The 14,923-nt window shown below is 38.5% G+C and overlaps 1 protein-coding gene across 1 annotated transcript in view; it reads left to right on the top strand.

Annotated features, from left to right (window-relative positions):
• The window catches only part of SLC2A12 (solute carrier family 2 member 12), a 50,500-nt gene extending 37,188 nt beyond the window's left edge, over nt 1-13,312 (top strand). The window contains exons 4-5 of the mRNA XM_019732702.2: nt 3,956-4,088; nt 11,136-13,312. Coding sequence (XP_019588261.2) covers nt 3,956-4,088; nt 11,136-11,283 — 281 coding nt within the window. The 3' untranslated portion in view covers nt 11,284-13,312. The remainder of the gene's footprint in view (nt 1-3,955; nt 4,089-11,135) is intronic.
• Nucleotides 13,313-14,923: the final 1,611 nt, after the last annotated feature.

The raw sequence follows: 14,923 nt of genomic DNA, 5'->3' as shown, positions 1-14,923 counted from the left end.
TCATCTGTATATTGCATTGTGTGTTCACTACCCAGAGTCAGTTCGCCTTTCATTCCGATATATTTGACTCCCTTTACCTTCTTTTACTATCCTCCTCCCTCCTGTACTCTCACAACTTTGTATTTTTGATGAAGAAACTGGGTCATTCTTTTCATAGTTTTCTCCAGGCAGAATATTGCCAATTGTCGTCACATATCCCATGACCTTTTGTCTTTTGTGTTTCCTGTAAACTGCACTTTAGATCTAGAGGCTTGAGGAGATTTCGATTTTCTTGTTTGTTTGCAGTCTCCTTCACAGGGGATGGCGTGTGTCCTGCCATTTGAGGCACATCTTGTTTGCTTGTCTCCATTTGTCATGTCAGCTTCCTTGGAGGACCATTGCCCAGATTCGTTATGTTTATTTTATTTTTCCTTCTAAATTTTTATCTGTAATATTTCTTTAAGGAGAAATTTCTTCTATAACTATTAGAAGAAATTTCTACTAACTATTATTTGCCTACCCTGAAATATGGGTCACGTAAGAAACATAAATGCTTGAAACTTTCCCTTTATTTTCTAGTTTTTGAAATAGTGAGGTTGTTCCCCAGTATCCTCCAAAATTGACTAAAAGTTGAGTTTTCTCTTTCCTTTTTTCTTTATATATATACATATATATGTGTGTGTATATATATATAAATACATATATATGTGTGAATATATATATATATATATATATATATATATATATATATATATATGTAATAATATATATAAATTTTGCAAACAAAGAAACAAGAAAATGTAAATCTCCCCAAGCCTCTAGATTTAAAGAGCAGTTTACAGGAAACACAAAGGATAGGTCATGCGATATGATAATAGGCAAAATTCTGCCTGGGGAGACTATGAAATGAATGACCCAGTTTCTTCATTAAAAATATAAAGTGTGTGTGGTTGGGGTGAGGAGTAAAGGAGGTAAAATACTAAATTATAAGAGACATATCAATCAATTGCAAGGTATGTATTTGGGTAATGATTCAAGTTATAAGAGAACTGGATGAATGTGAATAATACATATATATTATATATAACTTTTCAAAAGTGGATATATACTCAAAAAAGTATATATCTATATAATAGTACTTCTGAATCTTGTAAACTGCTTTTTTTTTTTTTTGAGCACATCTACTTTTTGAAATGAACTTTTGGAGTTGTTAAATAAGCATGGTTTGAGTTTTTACATACAATTTTCTAATGTTATATCCTTCCTACATTTTTAGAAATAGTCCAAGATTAAAGGAAATAAAGGAACTGGTCATTAGCACTAACCATATTTCTCCTATTAAGATCGTGCTTGAGCGCACATGTACACACAGACACAAACCTTGTCTGATGTTTGATATGGAGAAAGAGAAATATAAAAGAAAGAATGTAAATGCTAAGGGACAAAAACAGATGACACAAGTCTCTGGGAAGGATAGCTAATATATAGGATGAGCTACAGAAGATTCAGAAATTCTGCATAGGCTTTAGAACAAATGTTGGGAAAGCATATCCACTGTTTTAAAAATCCTGCAATGATCTGAAACCTGTAGATGATATTTAATTGGACTAAGTTTGAAATTCTATACTTTCAAAAATCAATTTTCCAAGTGAAACACAGAAGGGCAGTGAGCCCTTGGACACCAACCTTTTGAGTGCAATTCCATCTACACAGATAGATAAACACTGCCACGCGGGGTCTCTGGTCCTGCTCCCCGCACAAGAATGCAGGATATGGGGAGGCCAAAAAGGAACACCCATGGAGCCATAAATAGGGGAGTCATACCACTATATTCTCTCTGGCGGCTGGTCGAGACACTAATCCAAACATCCGCCAGTACCCCACTACATGGGGTCTTCCTGCACCCCAGTCTTGCTGCTGGCTGGGCAAGACACAGGAAGTAGGATCCACACGATCTGCAATCTGCCATCCACACTTGCTAACCCCACTTGCTAGCCACAATCCGCGGTCCACTTCTCTGCCTGCCTGTCTGCCTGTCTGCCTGTCTGCCTGTCTGCCTGTCTGCCTGTCTGCCTGTCTGCCTGCCAACCAACCAACCAACCAACCAATCAACCCCCTAGCGTAGCCACGACAGTTATATTAGTAGCTAATAGCCAACGAGTAACAGCTGATGGCTGCCCAGCCACAGCTCATGGCCATCTGATTACAGCTGATGGCAATCTAATAACCAAGCCAGCACCTTTCCACATGAGGCTGCGAGCCTGGAAACTGCTTTCTGGGACTCTGTCCCCACAGACACAGACTGTTCTAGAGAGATAAACTTACTCGGCAGTGGTCAGGATAGAGCTGCTATATTGAGTTCAGCTCTGAGTATATTTTTCAAGAGAGTTGTTTAGATGTTTTAAGAGGGTTGCAGTGTGTCCACCAAGCAAGTGCAATCTAGTGACATGGGCATGTGACCTATGGTCTGTGAAGAACAGTTGCAAGAGTTCAGGCTGTTGGACTCGGACGAGAGGATGCTTGGGGATGGGATGTCATGAAGAAGCGATGGGAAGAGACAATTCAGAGGACAAAGCAGAACCTCTGAACAGAAGTTCTTGAAAGGTAGACTTGAGGTTAGGAATTAGTAAGGAATACCTTTTAACACGGAAAGCTCACCATGCAGCGAGAATCTGTGAAGTGGTGAGCCAGTTACTGAAATTGCTCAAACACAACCGTCTAATCAGACAACCTTTTTTGGTTTCTTTCACCCTCTATATTCTGGTTTTATGCTCCAGAGAGGGAAAAAGAGCCAATTCTACAAGCACTTTATTAAGCACTCACTTGGGCAAACCCCAGTGCTAGCAGCAAGAAAAGCAGAGGGACCGGAGTTAAAATAAAACGGCCAGAAGAACTGTAGGGCCGTGCCTTCTTCCTGTTGCGCCCCTCATCCCCACAACCGACTGACAAGTGGTTAACATGCCTAGCTCATTCCACACTGCATTCACAAAACTGCCTTGTAGGGAACTGTTTGGGTTACTTTTCCTGGCTGACCAATCATGACTTGTGGCTGTGAAGGGCTATTTACACGGTTTCAGCCTGTGGTTGGTCTGAGCTTGTGTTCAGAGCCAGCTTCCTTCTCACGACTCCCTGGCACACTGGACTTTCTGCTGCTGAGCCAGGGGGTGGCACAATGCAAATGGCAGATTCAAGTGCATTGGGGGCCGTCTCTCACCAAGTTAATGTACCTTGACCTTGGTCAGTAACTACGAAGGGACCGTAACTTTGGCTAGAAGTGGTCAGAGGAAAAACTAGGTGAGCAGGTGAGATCCATCCTGCTTCTTGTGGACGCAAGAATTCACTGAGCTCAATTCACTGAGCAAGTGAATTCCTTTCATTGGAACCATTATCACTTTGTTTTCCTCTGAATCCAGGAAGAAGCATCACAAATATGCTGCTAGATACTAAATGATAAAATATTGCCAACATGAAATGATTTATTCAAGTCAAAAAAGGGTGAGCTCATTCCAAGAAAAGTCCATCTGCATAAATATGTCTTTAAAAATGTTCCCTAAGTAGAAACCTAACTGCTATGGCAGGGATTTCCTAGAGAGGAATTGTGGAATGTGAGGAAAGAGAGGAGATATTTCACCTTCTGCTTTATATGTTTCTGTGTTGGTTCAGGTTCTCTTTTTGCAAAGAGCATATTACATTACCATTTTGAAAAAGAAAAGCATGCTCACCAAGAAGATGGCGTTGGGTTTAAACTAGTTACAAGACTGCTGTTTATTTTACCAGAGAAAGCTGGGGTGGTTTATGAACATGAAACTTTCAGAGGCTGGGAATATTTTTAATTTGTGATTGCTATTTCCCTGGATACTACCTTGCATGTTTGAAAATACATGCATTTTTATACATGTGCTAAGAAGCAGCTGTCCATAGGTGGGATCAAAGCACACAAAACACATTTGTAACCAGTTTCTTTTGTCCTTTTTAGATCTCATTGGTCTGCCATGGGTGTGCTTTATATATGCAATCATGAGTCTCGCAGCCCTGGTGTTTGTTGTTGTGTTTATACCTGAGACAAAGGGATGCTCTTTGGAACAAATATCAATGGAGCTGGCGAAGGCGTAAGTATGATGTGCATTGATCTCCGAACAGCACTCTTGGGTCAAAAATGCAGCTTTTATATACAACTAAATCATAATAATGTCTGAATTATTTCAGCATATTCCCTTAGGTTTAAAACTATATCTCAAAACATAAATCCAGTTTATCTCTTATGTATTTAATGTGGGTGACTCAGCTAAGGAATTAGGATACCAGTGTTTTCCACTAAGTGAACCTTTCAAAGTTCTTTTCAGTAAGGATGGAAGAACACCTCTCCTCTCCCTAGCTTCCCTGCACAGGAGGGTTTTTTTGTTTGGGGTTTCAGGGAGGTCCTGTAGGGTTTCAGGCTCACCCTGTGCTAGAACCGTGGCCTTCAGTCCTTCCAGGTGTCACCCCGCCAGTCTCTTTAAGCCCTAAACACTTGTTAACACTAAGATTATCAGGAAAATTCAGGCTTCAATGTCTACAATTATTCCAAATATGGTGCAAAGTAAGCTTAAGAAAGATCAAGAATTTCTTATTTGAATAGGCATTCAGAAAACCGGTTAAATAAATTTCACCTGGAAAGATAACTTAAACAATTAAACTTAGAAATGGGCTGTAAAAAAAACTCCCCTTTTCTTTCACTAGCGGAACTCATACGTTCTAACTGCTAGGGAAGGGGATGGTGTACAGGGGCCAGGAATGAAGGGGGAACTTGTTCCTCTTCCTAGGATTAAATCCTTCTACTTGAAAATGTAGAGATACTTGTTCTTGGGTCTTAATACAGCGGGGGGAAACTACATATTTAGTTTGTGACTTTCTTCTAAAAATACTTTCGATACACTAGAGAGAAATGTATGATTGCATGAAATTGTGGGCATCGTGATTCTTCTGCTTTTATCTGAAGGAAGAATAAACATAAACTGGTGGTAGGCATATGTGTACATACATACTTATATAGCCCAAACTGTTAATCCTGGTTTATTAGGATGTATAGTAAGCGGGACTAGAAATTTTTCATTTTACTTTATACACTTTTAAATGGTTTACAATTTAAAAACATTTCACTTTAGTAAAGCAAAACATTTACCTCAAGCCTTAAGGTAAGTATCAAATTGTAGGGCTACTTTTTGATATAGAGAAGGCTGTTTTTAAAAAATAAAATTAGAATGAAATTTATTCTCTTATAAAGAAAAACACAATTGTCAGGAAGGCTGGCTATATATATACCATTGCCTGGCTCTCTGCAAATTGAAGCCAAATGACTGGATTTCTTAACGAGCCTAGAATCTGAACAAGACTATTAATTACAGTAGATGATTCAAACAATAGCCTCAGATCTTGATAACTCGATGCATTCATCTGTAAACTGGAAACATTTCTGACAGTTGAGGCCTTTTCCAAAACTGAGATGCCAGGACACCAGTGTTTTTCAAATCTGTTGGGCATCCTTCCCTAAAGCTTGTTTCACATTAGTTACCTATTTAGGTAAAACAAATCATCCCCACATGTACCGTGTTTCCCCGAAAATAAGACCTAGCCGGACTATCAGCTCTAATGTGTCTTTTGGAGCAAAAATTAATATAAGACCCAGTCTTATTTTGGGGGAAATATGGTATCTCCTTAGTTCTCCTTCTATTCCCACATTATAGGTATTTCTGAAGATTTAGCTCTATATCCTTATGCCTTAAGGGCCACCTCAAATCCTCATCCTGAAAGCCCTGAGTAACTAGCCCTGGAGAGCATTCTCTTCTCCTGGATTTTCAGTATTTTCTAGTCCCACTGTCTTCTATATTGCCTTAGCTAACCCTCTTGTGGTTTCACCTCCTTAACTAGGTTATAAAGTTTTGGTTTCCAGAAATGGTCTCTGCCTATTATCTTTCTCATGTAAACTTTACAGTGTTTACTGTGTTTTCCTGAAAATAAGACCTAGCGGGACAATCAGCTCTCATGTGTCTTTTGGAGCAAAAAGTAATATAAGACACGGTATTATTTTACTATCAGACCAGGTCTTATATAAGACCGGGTCTTATTTTACTGTAAGACCGGGTATAATACCGGGTCTTGTATTAATTTTTGCTCCAAAAGACACATTACAGCTGATTGTCTGGCTAGGTCTTATTTTCAGGGAAACACGGTAGCTTGATACTGATTCCCAGCAGATGACTAAAAAGTATCCACTGTTAAATTCAGTAACTTGTGGACAAGGCCAATGCTGAATTCATTATGTGGGGATTAGATCACGGGTAATAGTATAAACCATACAGGTTTTGATCTGTGGGTCATAGGATGTGACTTAATTTATATAGTCTGTGCAATGGGAGGAGGAAGAGGTGTAAGTGAGATATACTGGCTAAACCACAGCACTTCCTCGCCAGCAGTTCAGATACTATTTATTGAACATTTTGTTGGCCATCTACTGTGGACCAGGCATTATACTAGGAAAGAACCGAAGCTATAAGAAGACAAAGAATCCATAGGTTTACTTTAGGAGGCAGACAAGAAGACAGACCATTACTGTGTTGGATGGCACAAAGGAAAGTCTCATGTATATTGGAGTTCGTCTATAAAAGCTTCCTGAAAGAGATAATGCCAAGGCAGAATCTTGAAAGAGTTATCTGGGCAAAGAGGAATGGCAGGGAGTCGGAGTTGGGGGTCACAAGCAGAGGCAGGTACACTCACCGGTGTGGTATGACAGGACACATTCTGAGCTGGGGAACTGAGAGATGAGCCCAGAGCACAGGGCAGAGAGCTGTCGGGAAGAGTCTTATCTGTTTTGGTAAAGAATGTGGATTTTATCCTGAAGGCAGTGCGTCATGTTAGAAACAATGGAGCACGGGGGAAAGCAACCCGATTCTTGAAGGAGCACTCTGGCAAACATGGAAAATGGAAATGAGGGAGACCTCTAGGAGTCAGTTGGAGGAAACAATGGGGCTGGCTGGGGTGTAGAGATAGAAAGTACTACACAGCTCGGAGCTAGACTGGAAAAGGCAGGTGCGGGAATGGAGGGAACCAGGATCTCTGTAGCTTAGAGAACCTACTATACAATGGGACATTCACCCACCTAAGACCTGGAAGAGCAGGAAGACAGGTCTGGGAGGCAGGAGTCTGGTGGGGGTCGGGGCAATACCGAGTTCAGTTTCTACAGACTGTATGTGAAGCGCCTCTGGGAGAATGCAGGTGGAGAGGAAAGAAGAGTACGTGGACATCGGAGCTGGAGCTGAGGAGAAATATCTACATTGGAGTTGCTGGTTCTCAACACAGAGGTAGCCAAGCAGGGGCGGATCCATGTTTTGTGGAGCCAAAGCCTTTGAAGGCCCGGCTTAAGAAAAATACTACAAATTATGAATGTTTAGGCATGACTATGTGGGTGGGTCTTGGAAGGGCTGTGCAAGTGGAGTCCCAGGCTTCAGGCTCATTGGCTTTATGAAAAATCCACCTTGTGTATACGCACTTTTCAGCTACACATCTACTAGCTGGGGGAGAAAAATTCCTTTAGAAATAAAGATTTGTTAAAATTCTTGTGAGCAACATTAACTAAAAAAAAAAAAAAAAATTGAGGCAGAGAGAAAATAATGAATTAATTGAAGGATGCTAAGGACCTTCCCTGTTATCACTCCTTATTGCACTTTTTCTTAAAAAGTCTAAGTTGAAAGCAGAATGTTTTCGATGAGTTAAGAAACTTTTAGATCTATTTTTCATAGAGGGCTGTCAGAAAGTATCACACTGCAAATTAAATGAAAATTTGAAGGCAAAATTTCAGAAAAGCCCATCTTTCCATCTAGTGACCTGAATAAGACATTCCTTAAGAACATATATATGATCTAAAACTCAACGAAACTATTCAGTCAGAGTTTGGGGTGGGGAAGGAATCTGTCTAAATTAGTAAGACTCTGAATTAGGAAATAATTTTGAATCACATTTCTGTTACTTTTGAGTCATGCAATTACTCAAACTTAAATCCATACCCTCTCCAAGAAAGTTATAAACTGCAAATCAGGAGAGATCCAATGGGAGGTTGGTATGAAAAACAAATAGGTAAGGGCACTGGCACAAATAATTATGAAAGATGAGGTGGCAAAATAATTCTTCATGTTAAACTCACTGGTAGCAGCAGTAACAGTATCCCTTGTGGGGAAGCCCAGTACTGAGGACAGACAGGAAACAAAGTTGCTTTCAGCAATCTTGGCAAATCCTTATTTATGCCACCCTAGAGAGCGTAGGGCTTGTCTTAGCTTGAAGCAGCAGATTGGCAAACGCTTTTTAAATGAAAATGGAGAACTCTTTAAGTGTGTTAAATTCACCTATCACACTTGAACTGTTAAACACACATATACTTAGAATCACCCATTTAAAAAAAAACAACGTAAGCAGACAATTGTGGAAATTAATCAAAGTATATATGAAGTATACATGCTAAACAAGTTTCCCTGGAGGGAAATATCAGACAAACTGAAATACGTAATGTTATTGAAAAGTTGTCGAACTAGCTAAGTGGGGTGGCAGAAAGCCCAGGGAACTTGCTAGGACAGGGAATCTGCAGGGAACTTGGAAGACTGAGGAAGGACCCTGCAGAGTTAAGGAAGTCTTTATGTTAGGAGTTAAGGAAACAGTGAATTACCTTTTGTCACCAGGAAAACCGATAACTCAGAGGTGGATATCCCAAGGATTGGCTAAGGAGTAAGAAAGGAAACTATTCATAATATCGATTAACTCATTGCTTAACATTTTCATGTTTGGAGTTGGGTTCTTTGACTCCTATTCCTACCAGCCTGAAAAAACAAATATTCTTCCAAGGTTGTTAAGTTTCTTATAAAATACAAGCTGAGAGGTCAGGAAAGATTTGGACAATAATGTAATTTGAAAGGATTTTATTTTGAACTTCTGCCTTGCCAGCTACAAACTCAAAATGGGACGTTTGCTACCTGTGCTATTTCAGCTGTGACTTTTATTCTTTTTCCCAGTTTAGGTGGAAACATAGAGAGAAACCCAACAAGTTAACGTTTTGTAAATATTTTAGTTCTGAGGCTTATGTTTCACTTTTAGCAGTTAATTTCATGCGGCCATTCCTTTATTCATTCATACAAATTCATTTATTCAATAAATATTTACTGAGCATATATTATATGCTGGACACTGTTCTAGGTGCTACAACAGCATTAATCAGTAAGCAAATATGCCCTGAGAATTAAAATGCACCAGTGAGATATAATCGGGGGGGCTACTTTTGATTGGATCACCTGAGGAAGTTATACTGCGAGATAACATTTAAGATAAAATCTGGGTGATCAAGAGCCAACCCCCTTCAAAGATAGGGAGAAAAAGAATTCAGGCAGAGAGAAACAGCTACCGCAAAGACTAACCCAGAAAAACACTTGACCTGTTCCAGGGATCGAAAGAAATCCAGGAGGCTGCAATCTTTGAGACTCGGTTAGGAAGTCCGTAGAGACTGGTGTGTAGGGATTTGCTGGCTGAGTTTGGATTTCATTCTAAGTGCAATGGGAAGCTACTAAAGCATTTTAAGCAAGGGAATGCCGCGATCTGATTTACATTTTAAGGCGTGCCAAGTGGGAGTCTGCAGTCACACAGCTGAACATGGCTGAGGAAGCACACAGAGGGCTGGGTCTCATTTCACATCACGATCACCGACCTCAAGCAGCCCTCAATAATCACATATGTTCCTGGTCCATTAATTGCCTCCCTCCTAGACAACTGTTCAATACCACCTTCTCTCTGGAAACCTCACCTCTTCAGCCCTCCTTATTCCTGCGGATGGCCTTGCTCTGACTTCATTGAGAAAATGGACACAATCAGAAATGAACTTTCATAACCTTCCACACATCAGTATTTGTATCCAAAACATCCCTCCGGGTCTCTCTTAACTCCATCATTCCTCGGTGAGGCCAACCACTTCACGCCCTCTCCCCTTCTCCCCTTCGCTTCTCCATGCTCACCCCTATATCCTTTATATTTCACCTCTGCTGGATCTCTCCTTACCATCAATATAGAAACCTAGGGTGGATTCCCCCCTGCCCCTGCCAGCCAGAAGAAAAGTCTTTTGATCCCATTTTTCATTCATGTACTTGTCATGCTCTAGCTATGCTGGTCTTTCTGTAAGCACAATACAAGTACATAACTTGCAGTTCTTCACATGGTTCCCTCCCTAACTTCATTCTGGTTTCTGATCAGATTTCACCCCTTTTGAGATGCCAGTATGATACAGCACCTCTCTCCAACTAAGCCATTCTTTTTCCCTGCCCGTTTATTTTCTCATGAGCACTTTTGCTACTTGAGATTACATGCTTATGTGCTTCTTCTCTCTATTAAAATGTAAGCACCTGGAAAGCAGGGGTCTTTATCTTCTCTACCCAAAGCACCCAGCATACTACCAGGTATGTTGTGGCCAATTGATTAACTGGTTTAATCCCAGGGGAAAATATCTGAAAGGGGAGAGAGGTCCAAAGATGGCCTTCTCTTTTTTAATAAACGGAAAATACTAGAACATATTTTTATGCTGAGGGGAATAATCCTATAGAAAATAATTTGTCAATGCAGGAGCAAGGGGATAACGCAGAAGGCAGATGATGTAAATACAGGCATATTGGTAGTCTGAAAACTGGGGAAAAAAAGATTTGAGATGTGGCCTCCATTAGTTCTACATAATATCCTGTTTCCCTGAAAATAATACCTAGCTGGACCATCAGCTCCAGTGCATCTTTTGGAGCAAAAATTAATATAAGATCCGGGTTTTTTTTTGCTCCAAGACACACTGCAGCTGATGGTCCCATTAGGTCTTATTTTGGGGGGAAACATGGTACTATCCTTGGATTCCTTCTCTGCATGTAGGAATGCCGTGTTCTGAGAATACACCCCACCCACTCACTCTTTGCATGAGATTGACCAAAGTTCTGTGGTATCATGAATTTTATGATACATCAAGGCTTTGTAATAAAAGATTTTGTCTTTATTGGATAGCTAAAACATTAAAGCCCCAGAGTGATGTAAAAAAAATAATAGCCTGCGCATTTTTGTTAAGTACTGTAAACAAAGAATGAGATTTTCATTAGTGCCTCTTTCTCTTTCAGGAACTATGTGAAAAACAACATTTGTTTTATGAGTCATCACCAAGAGGAATTAGTGCCAAAACAGCTTCAAAAAAGAAAACCCCAAGAGCAGCTATTAGAGTGTAAAAAGCTATGTGGACAACCACGGCAGCTTTCTCCAGAGGTCTAATGGCCTCAAAACCTTCCAAAGGTTGATACAGTATAAGAACACTTAGTAGGGTGCCTTCATAACAATATATATTGGCCACTCCCATGCTTTTTTAGTGTTACAGAGCTAGTTTTAAAGGGACACCCTGTAATTATAAAGATAATCTTTAATCTCCACCCACAAAAGGTAAATGAAGTGTAAGGTACCAAGTGATCTTTCTTACTCTGAACAGGATACGTTAAAAAAAAAAAAAAAATACTGGCTGGTTTAATGCTTTCCACCTTTTTCACAGAGCAGTCTTTGAAAGACTATGAACTAGTGATGGAATCACCTTTTGCCTTAAGCTATTTGCAGCTTTATTATTCAGACACGTAAGTGGTCTAAACACGAGCTTATGGTTTTTTGTCTACTAAGACACTACTTGCACTGGGTCTTGTGTAAAATAAACAAACAAACAAAAAACCCAGGATACAATGTGGACAACTCCACATATATTCTAGATTAGGGTAGGGTCCTGGCTAGTGATAATTCCTAATTATAGTTTAACAAGTACAAAGAGTATGCATCTTATTTTTACAAATTATGAACTATAATGTAATGTAAAATATATTTTACCAATATCATGTTAGTACTACAAAATATTATAAGAAATAATTCTGCAATAGTTGAGAAAAATAAGTATTTTCCCATCCATTTAAAAAATATGAATAGAGAGGACAATTTCAAAATCCTGGGACCATATTTATTCAGAAATAGCTGTTAAAACATTAGGAGTCAGGCCGTTAGGTTATTATTCCAAATCTCTAAGCAATTAGGTCTGGTTTATTAAGCTAAGCTTATAAAATTCTTTGTATGGCATTCATGATAACTTAACAGCAACCAAGAGTTGCCTGCAATTCTTTGCACTCCTCAGGATTATCACTACCTCAGGTTATGGCACACAGACTATAATCGATGCTGACTTTCAGATGACTGCAGACATAATAAATGACACTCGGACATCAGGACAATTCCCTCACTATGTTCTTCTCTATGATGAAACACAGATCGCCAACTGTACCAGAAACTTGGCTTTTCACCCACATAACAATGGGTTGCTCTCGTGTGTATTTCTCCAGTTGAATTTAAGACTTGGTGAGGCATTTTACCAATAAAATTTGGATATGATAGAAAATCTACAGTAAAGGATCTCAAACCACTTAAGTAGTAACCCATTAAATTACTCATATTATAATCTATGGAAAACATAAGAAACAAAGTATGAACAATCAAACTTGAAAAGGAATGCAAAAATATGATTAACCTGAAGAGAATCCTAAAAATCAAAAACCCTTTTTATTCAGCTTGGAATTTTCCTACTAGCCCATAACAAGCCGTCCTAAGTTTGATATAAGGGTGTATGATCTATATTTCCTTGTAACACAGTGGAAGACTATAACCGATGTAAACAATAGTAAAACTGTATTATCAGAGACTCAGAAGAATGACTAAAAGTCCTGGTTCTGAAATGTACTATCTCAATTAAAATTGGCAGGGGGAAATTTTGAGGAAAGGAGTTTTGAGATCTTAATTCTGCCATGGTCATGTGATATGCAAATCAGAGCATGCATTGTTTCTTATTCATTTGTTTTGGAAGGAAAAGGGAAAGTGTGTTCTATAGTGTCAATTTAAGAAACTCATTATGAATCTTTGGTGGAATTATGTGCTGAGATTTTTTTAAAAACTGTAATAGGTAATCAATGTGAAATTGTTTTTCTTTGGAAAGCATCACAGAATGTAAGATATTTAACAAAATTACTATGTGTTTTCTTTGAAGTTCAAACACTTTAGCTATTTCTTGGTTTAGCCATTCATTGTAAATCGGCAGGAAATTGTATATAAACCTATTATGTTAATTACTAGTGATTTTAACTTCAGTATCTTAAAACACTTTATATTTTTCTTTTATTATCCTGTCTATAAACAATTGTCTTCAAATTAATTTTTACACAATGCACCTCCAATCAGAGCTTTTTGATTTCCAAAAATAAAAAAGGGGAAATACTTATAATTTGTATGTATATATTCACAGTTTTTATTTATAAAAAAATTTACAGCACTTGTGAAAAGCCAGCAGAAGACATCAGACGCACTCATTTCTTACCAGCTCTGTTAAGTTTTGTGGGTTATCCGTGACACTTTGCCAAGTGACGCTCATGCAGCAGCCCTGAAACCAGACCCGGTCAGATTGTCTTTCTTCCTCTTTTCTGAGAAAGCATTTTGACGAGTTACTGATCTAACTAGGTTTCAAGTCACTCAAATACTGAAAATGTTAGGACACCTGGATCTGTACCTTGGCCATGTAATCAAGTTTTTCCCCCTTTCTATATTTCTTTTTTGGGAACACAGCAAAACAAGAGGTCACTTATTAATTACTGTCAATTAAAACTAAGTGGGAAATCTCAAAAATTTAAAGGTCTTCTCAGAACTTGTAACTTTTTCATTGAATTTTATTAACTATTATTTTATGAGGTTATCTCTCCCTACTGGAACTTTAAATGAGGCAAATAAACACAAATGTAAAAAAAGAGAACGGAAGTGTAAAAATCACAAGTCTTTCACAAGAAAGAAAATATATACAAGTTAGCCTATGCCCCCTGCTTATGAGGCAGAGGCAGGGTACGGGGAAGGCATCAAGAAGATGCAAATAAACGTAAAATGGTATGTCTTTTTCAGTGCAATGCTTAAGCTAGGTTTTCAAGATTTTATAATAGGGTAAAGAAAAAAGAATATGGAGGTTAAGATGTCGCAATTTTTCACAAAGGTTTCAAAGCATTTTGGAATTTCAGGTTTTAAAGGAAAATTGCATTAGAATATTGTCTCTCCTAACTGAGACACTTGTTTGACTCTCCACTCAGTTTTATTTCTAGGTAATACCATTGTTGGTTATACCAAACTCCTAAATGCAGTGGCAGAGCCCAACAGCAAGCTTGATCCTGTGTCACCATCCAGGGCTTGTGGGTGAGCCAGAGAGCCACTGCTTCACAAATGCATATGTATTTTAACTTTCAGAGTAGCCATTCATATACTGAATAGTCACTCTTTAGCTCCATTAAATAAGACACAGCAAGGGGAGAGAGACAGCTTGCAAAATGGCTTTAAAGTTCAAGTTGAACTATATTATAATGATACTGTGGCACAGAGGCAGCTTGTGGAGACTTCTTGTTAAAATAGCACAACATATCAACTTCTGACAAGACTCTTAGTATAGCCTTGAGTACCAACCTAGATTATTACTTCCCTCTACCAAGCATTGAGTCTTTCCAGAATAACAAAGGTACATATGAGGTACAACCCATCACAGCTTCTTTCTCATATCCATCTTGTAGATAAGAGGTTTCTCTTTTTAAAACTACAATTTTGTTACTTTTAAAAGATATTTAACATTTTCTATCATATTAAATTAGCAACATAAAACATTATGCTTAATCTATAAATTTCTAGTCCAGTTACCTAGAATTTATACACTTTTTTTTTTTTTTTTGTATCTGCAAGAAAAATTCCTATTTGATATTTGGTAACAGAGCATTAAAAGACTATATACACGTGGCATATATATATTTACAAAACACACTTCAAAAAGAAGCCAACACACTTTAGCAAAAGTCTAAGCTTGCATAGA

Source organism: Rhinolophus sinicus, linkage group LG05 (assembly GCF_036562045.2).
Source record: "Rhinolophus sinicus isolate RSC01 linkage group LG05, ASM3656204v1, whole genome shotgun sequence".
Lineage (NCBI taxonomy): Eukaryota > Metazoa > Chordata > Mammalia > Chiroptera > Rhinolophidae > Rhinolophus > Rhinolophus sinicus.
This window is presented reverse-complemented; position numbering and strand designations above follow the sequence as displayed.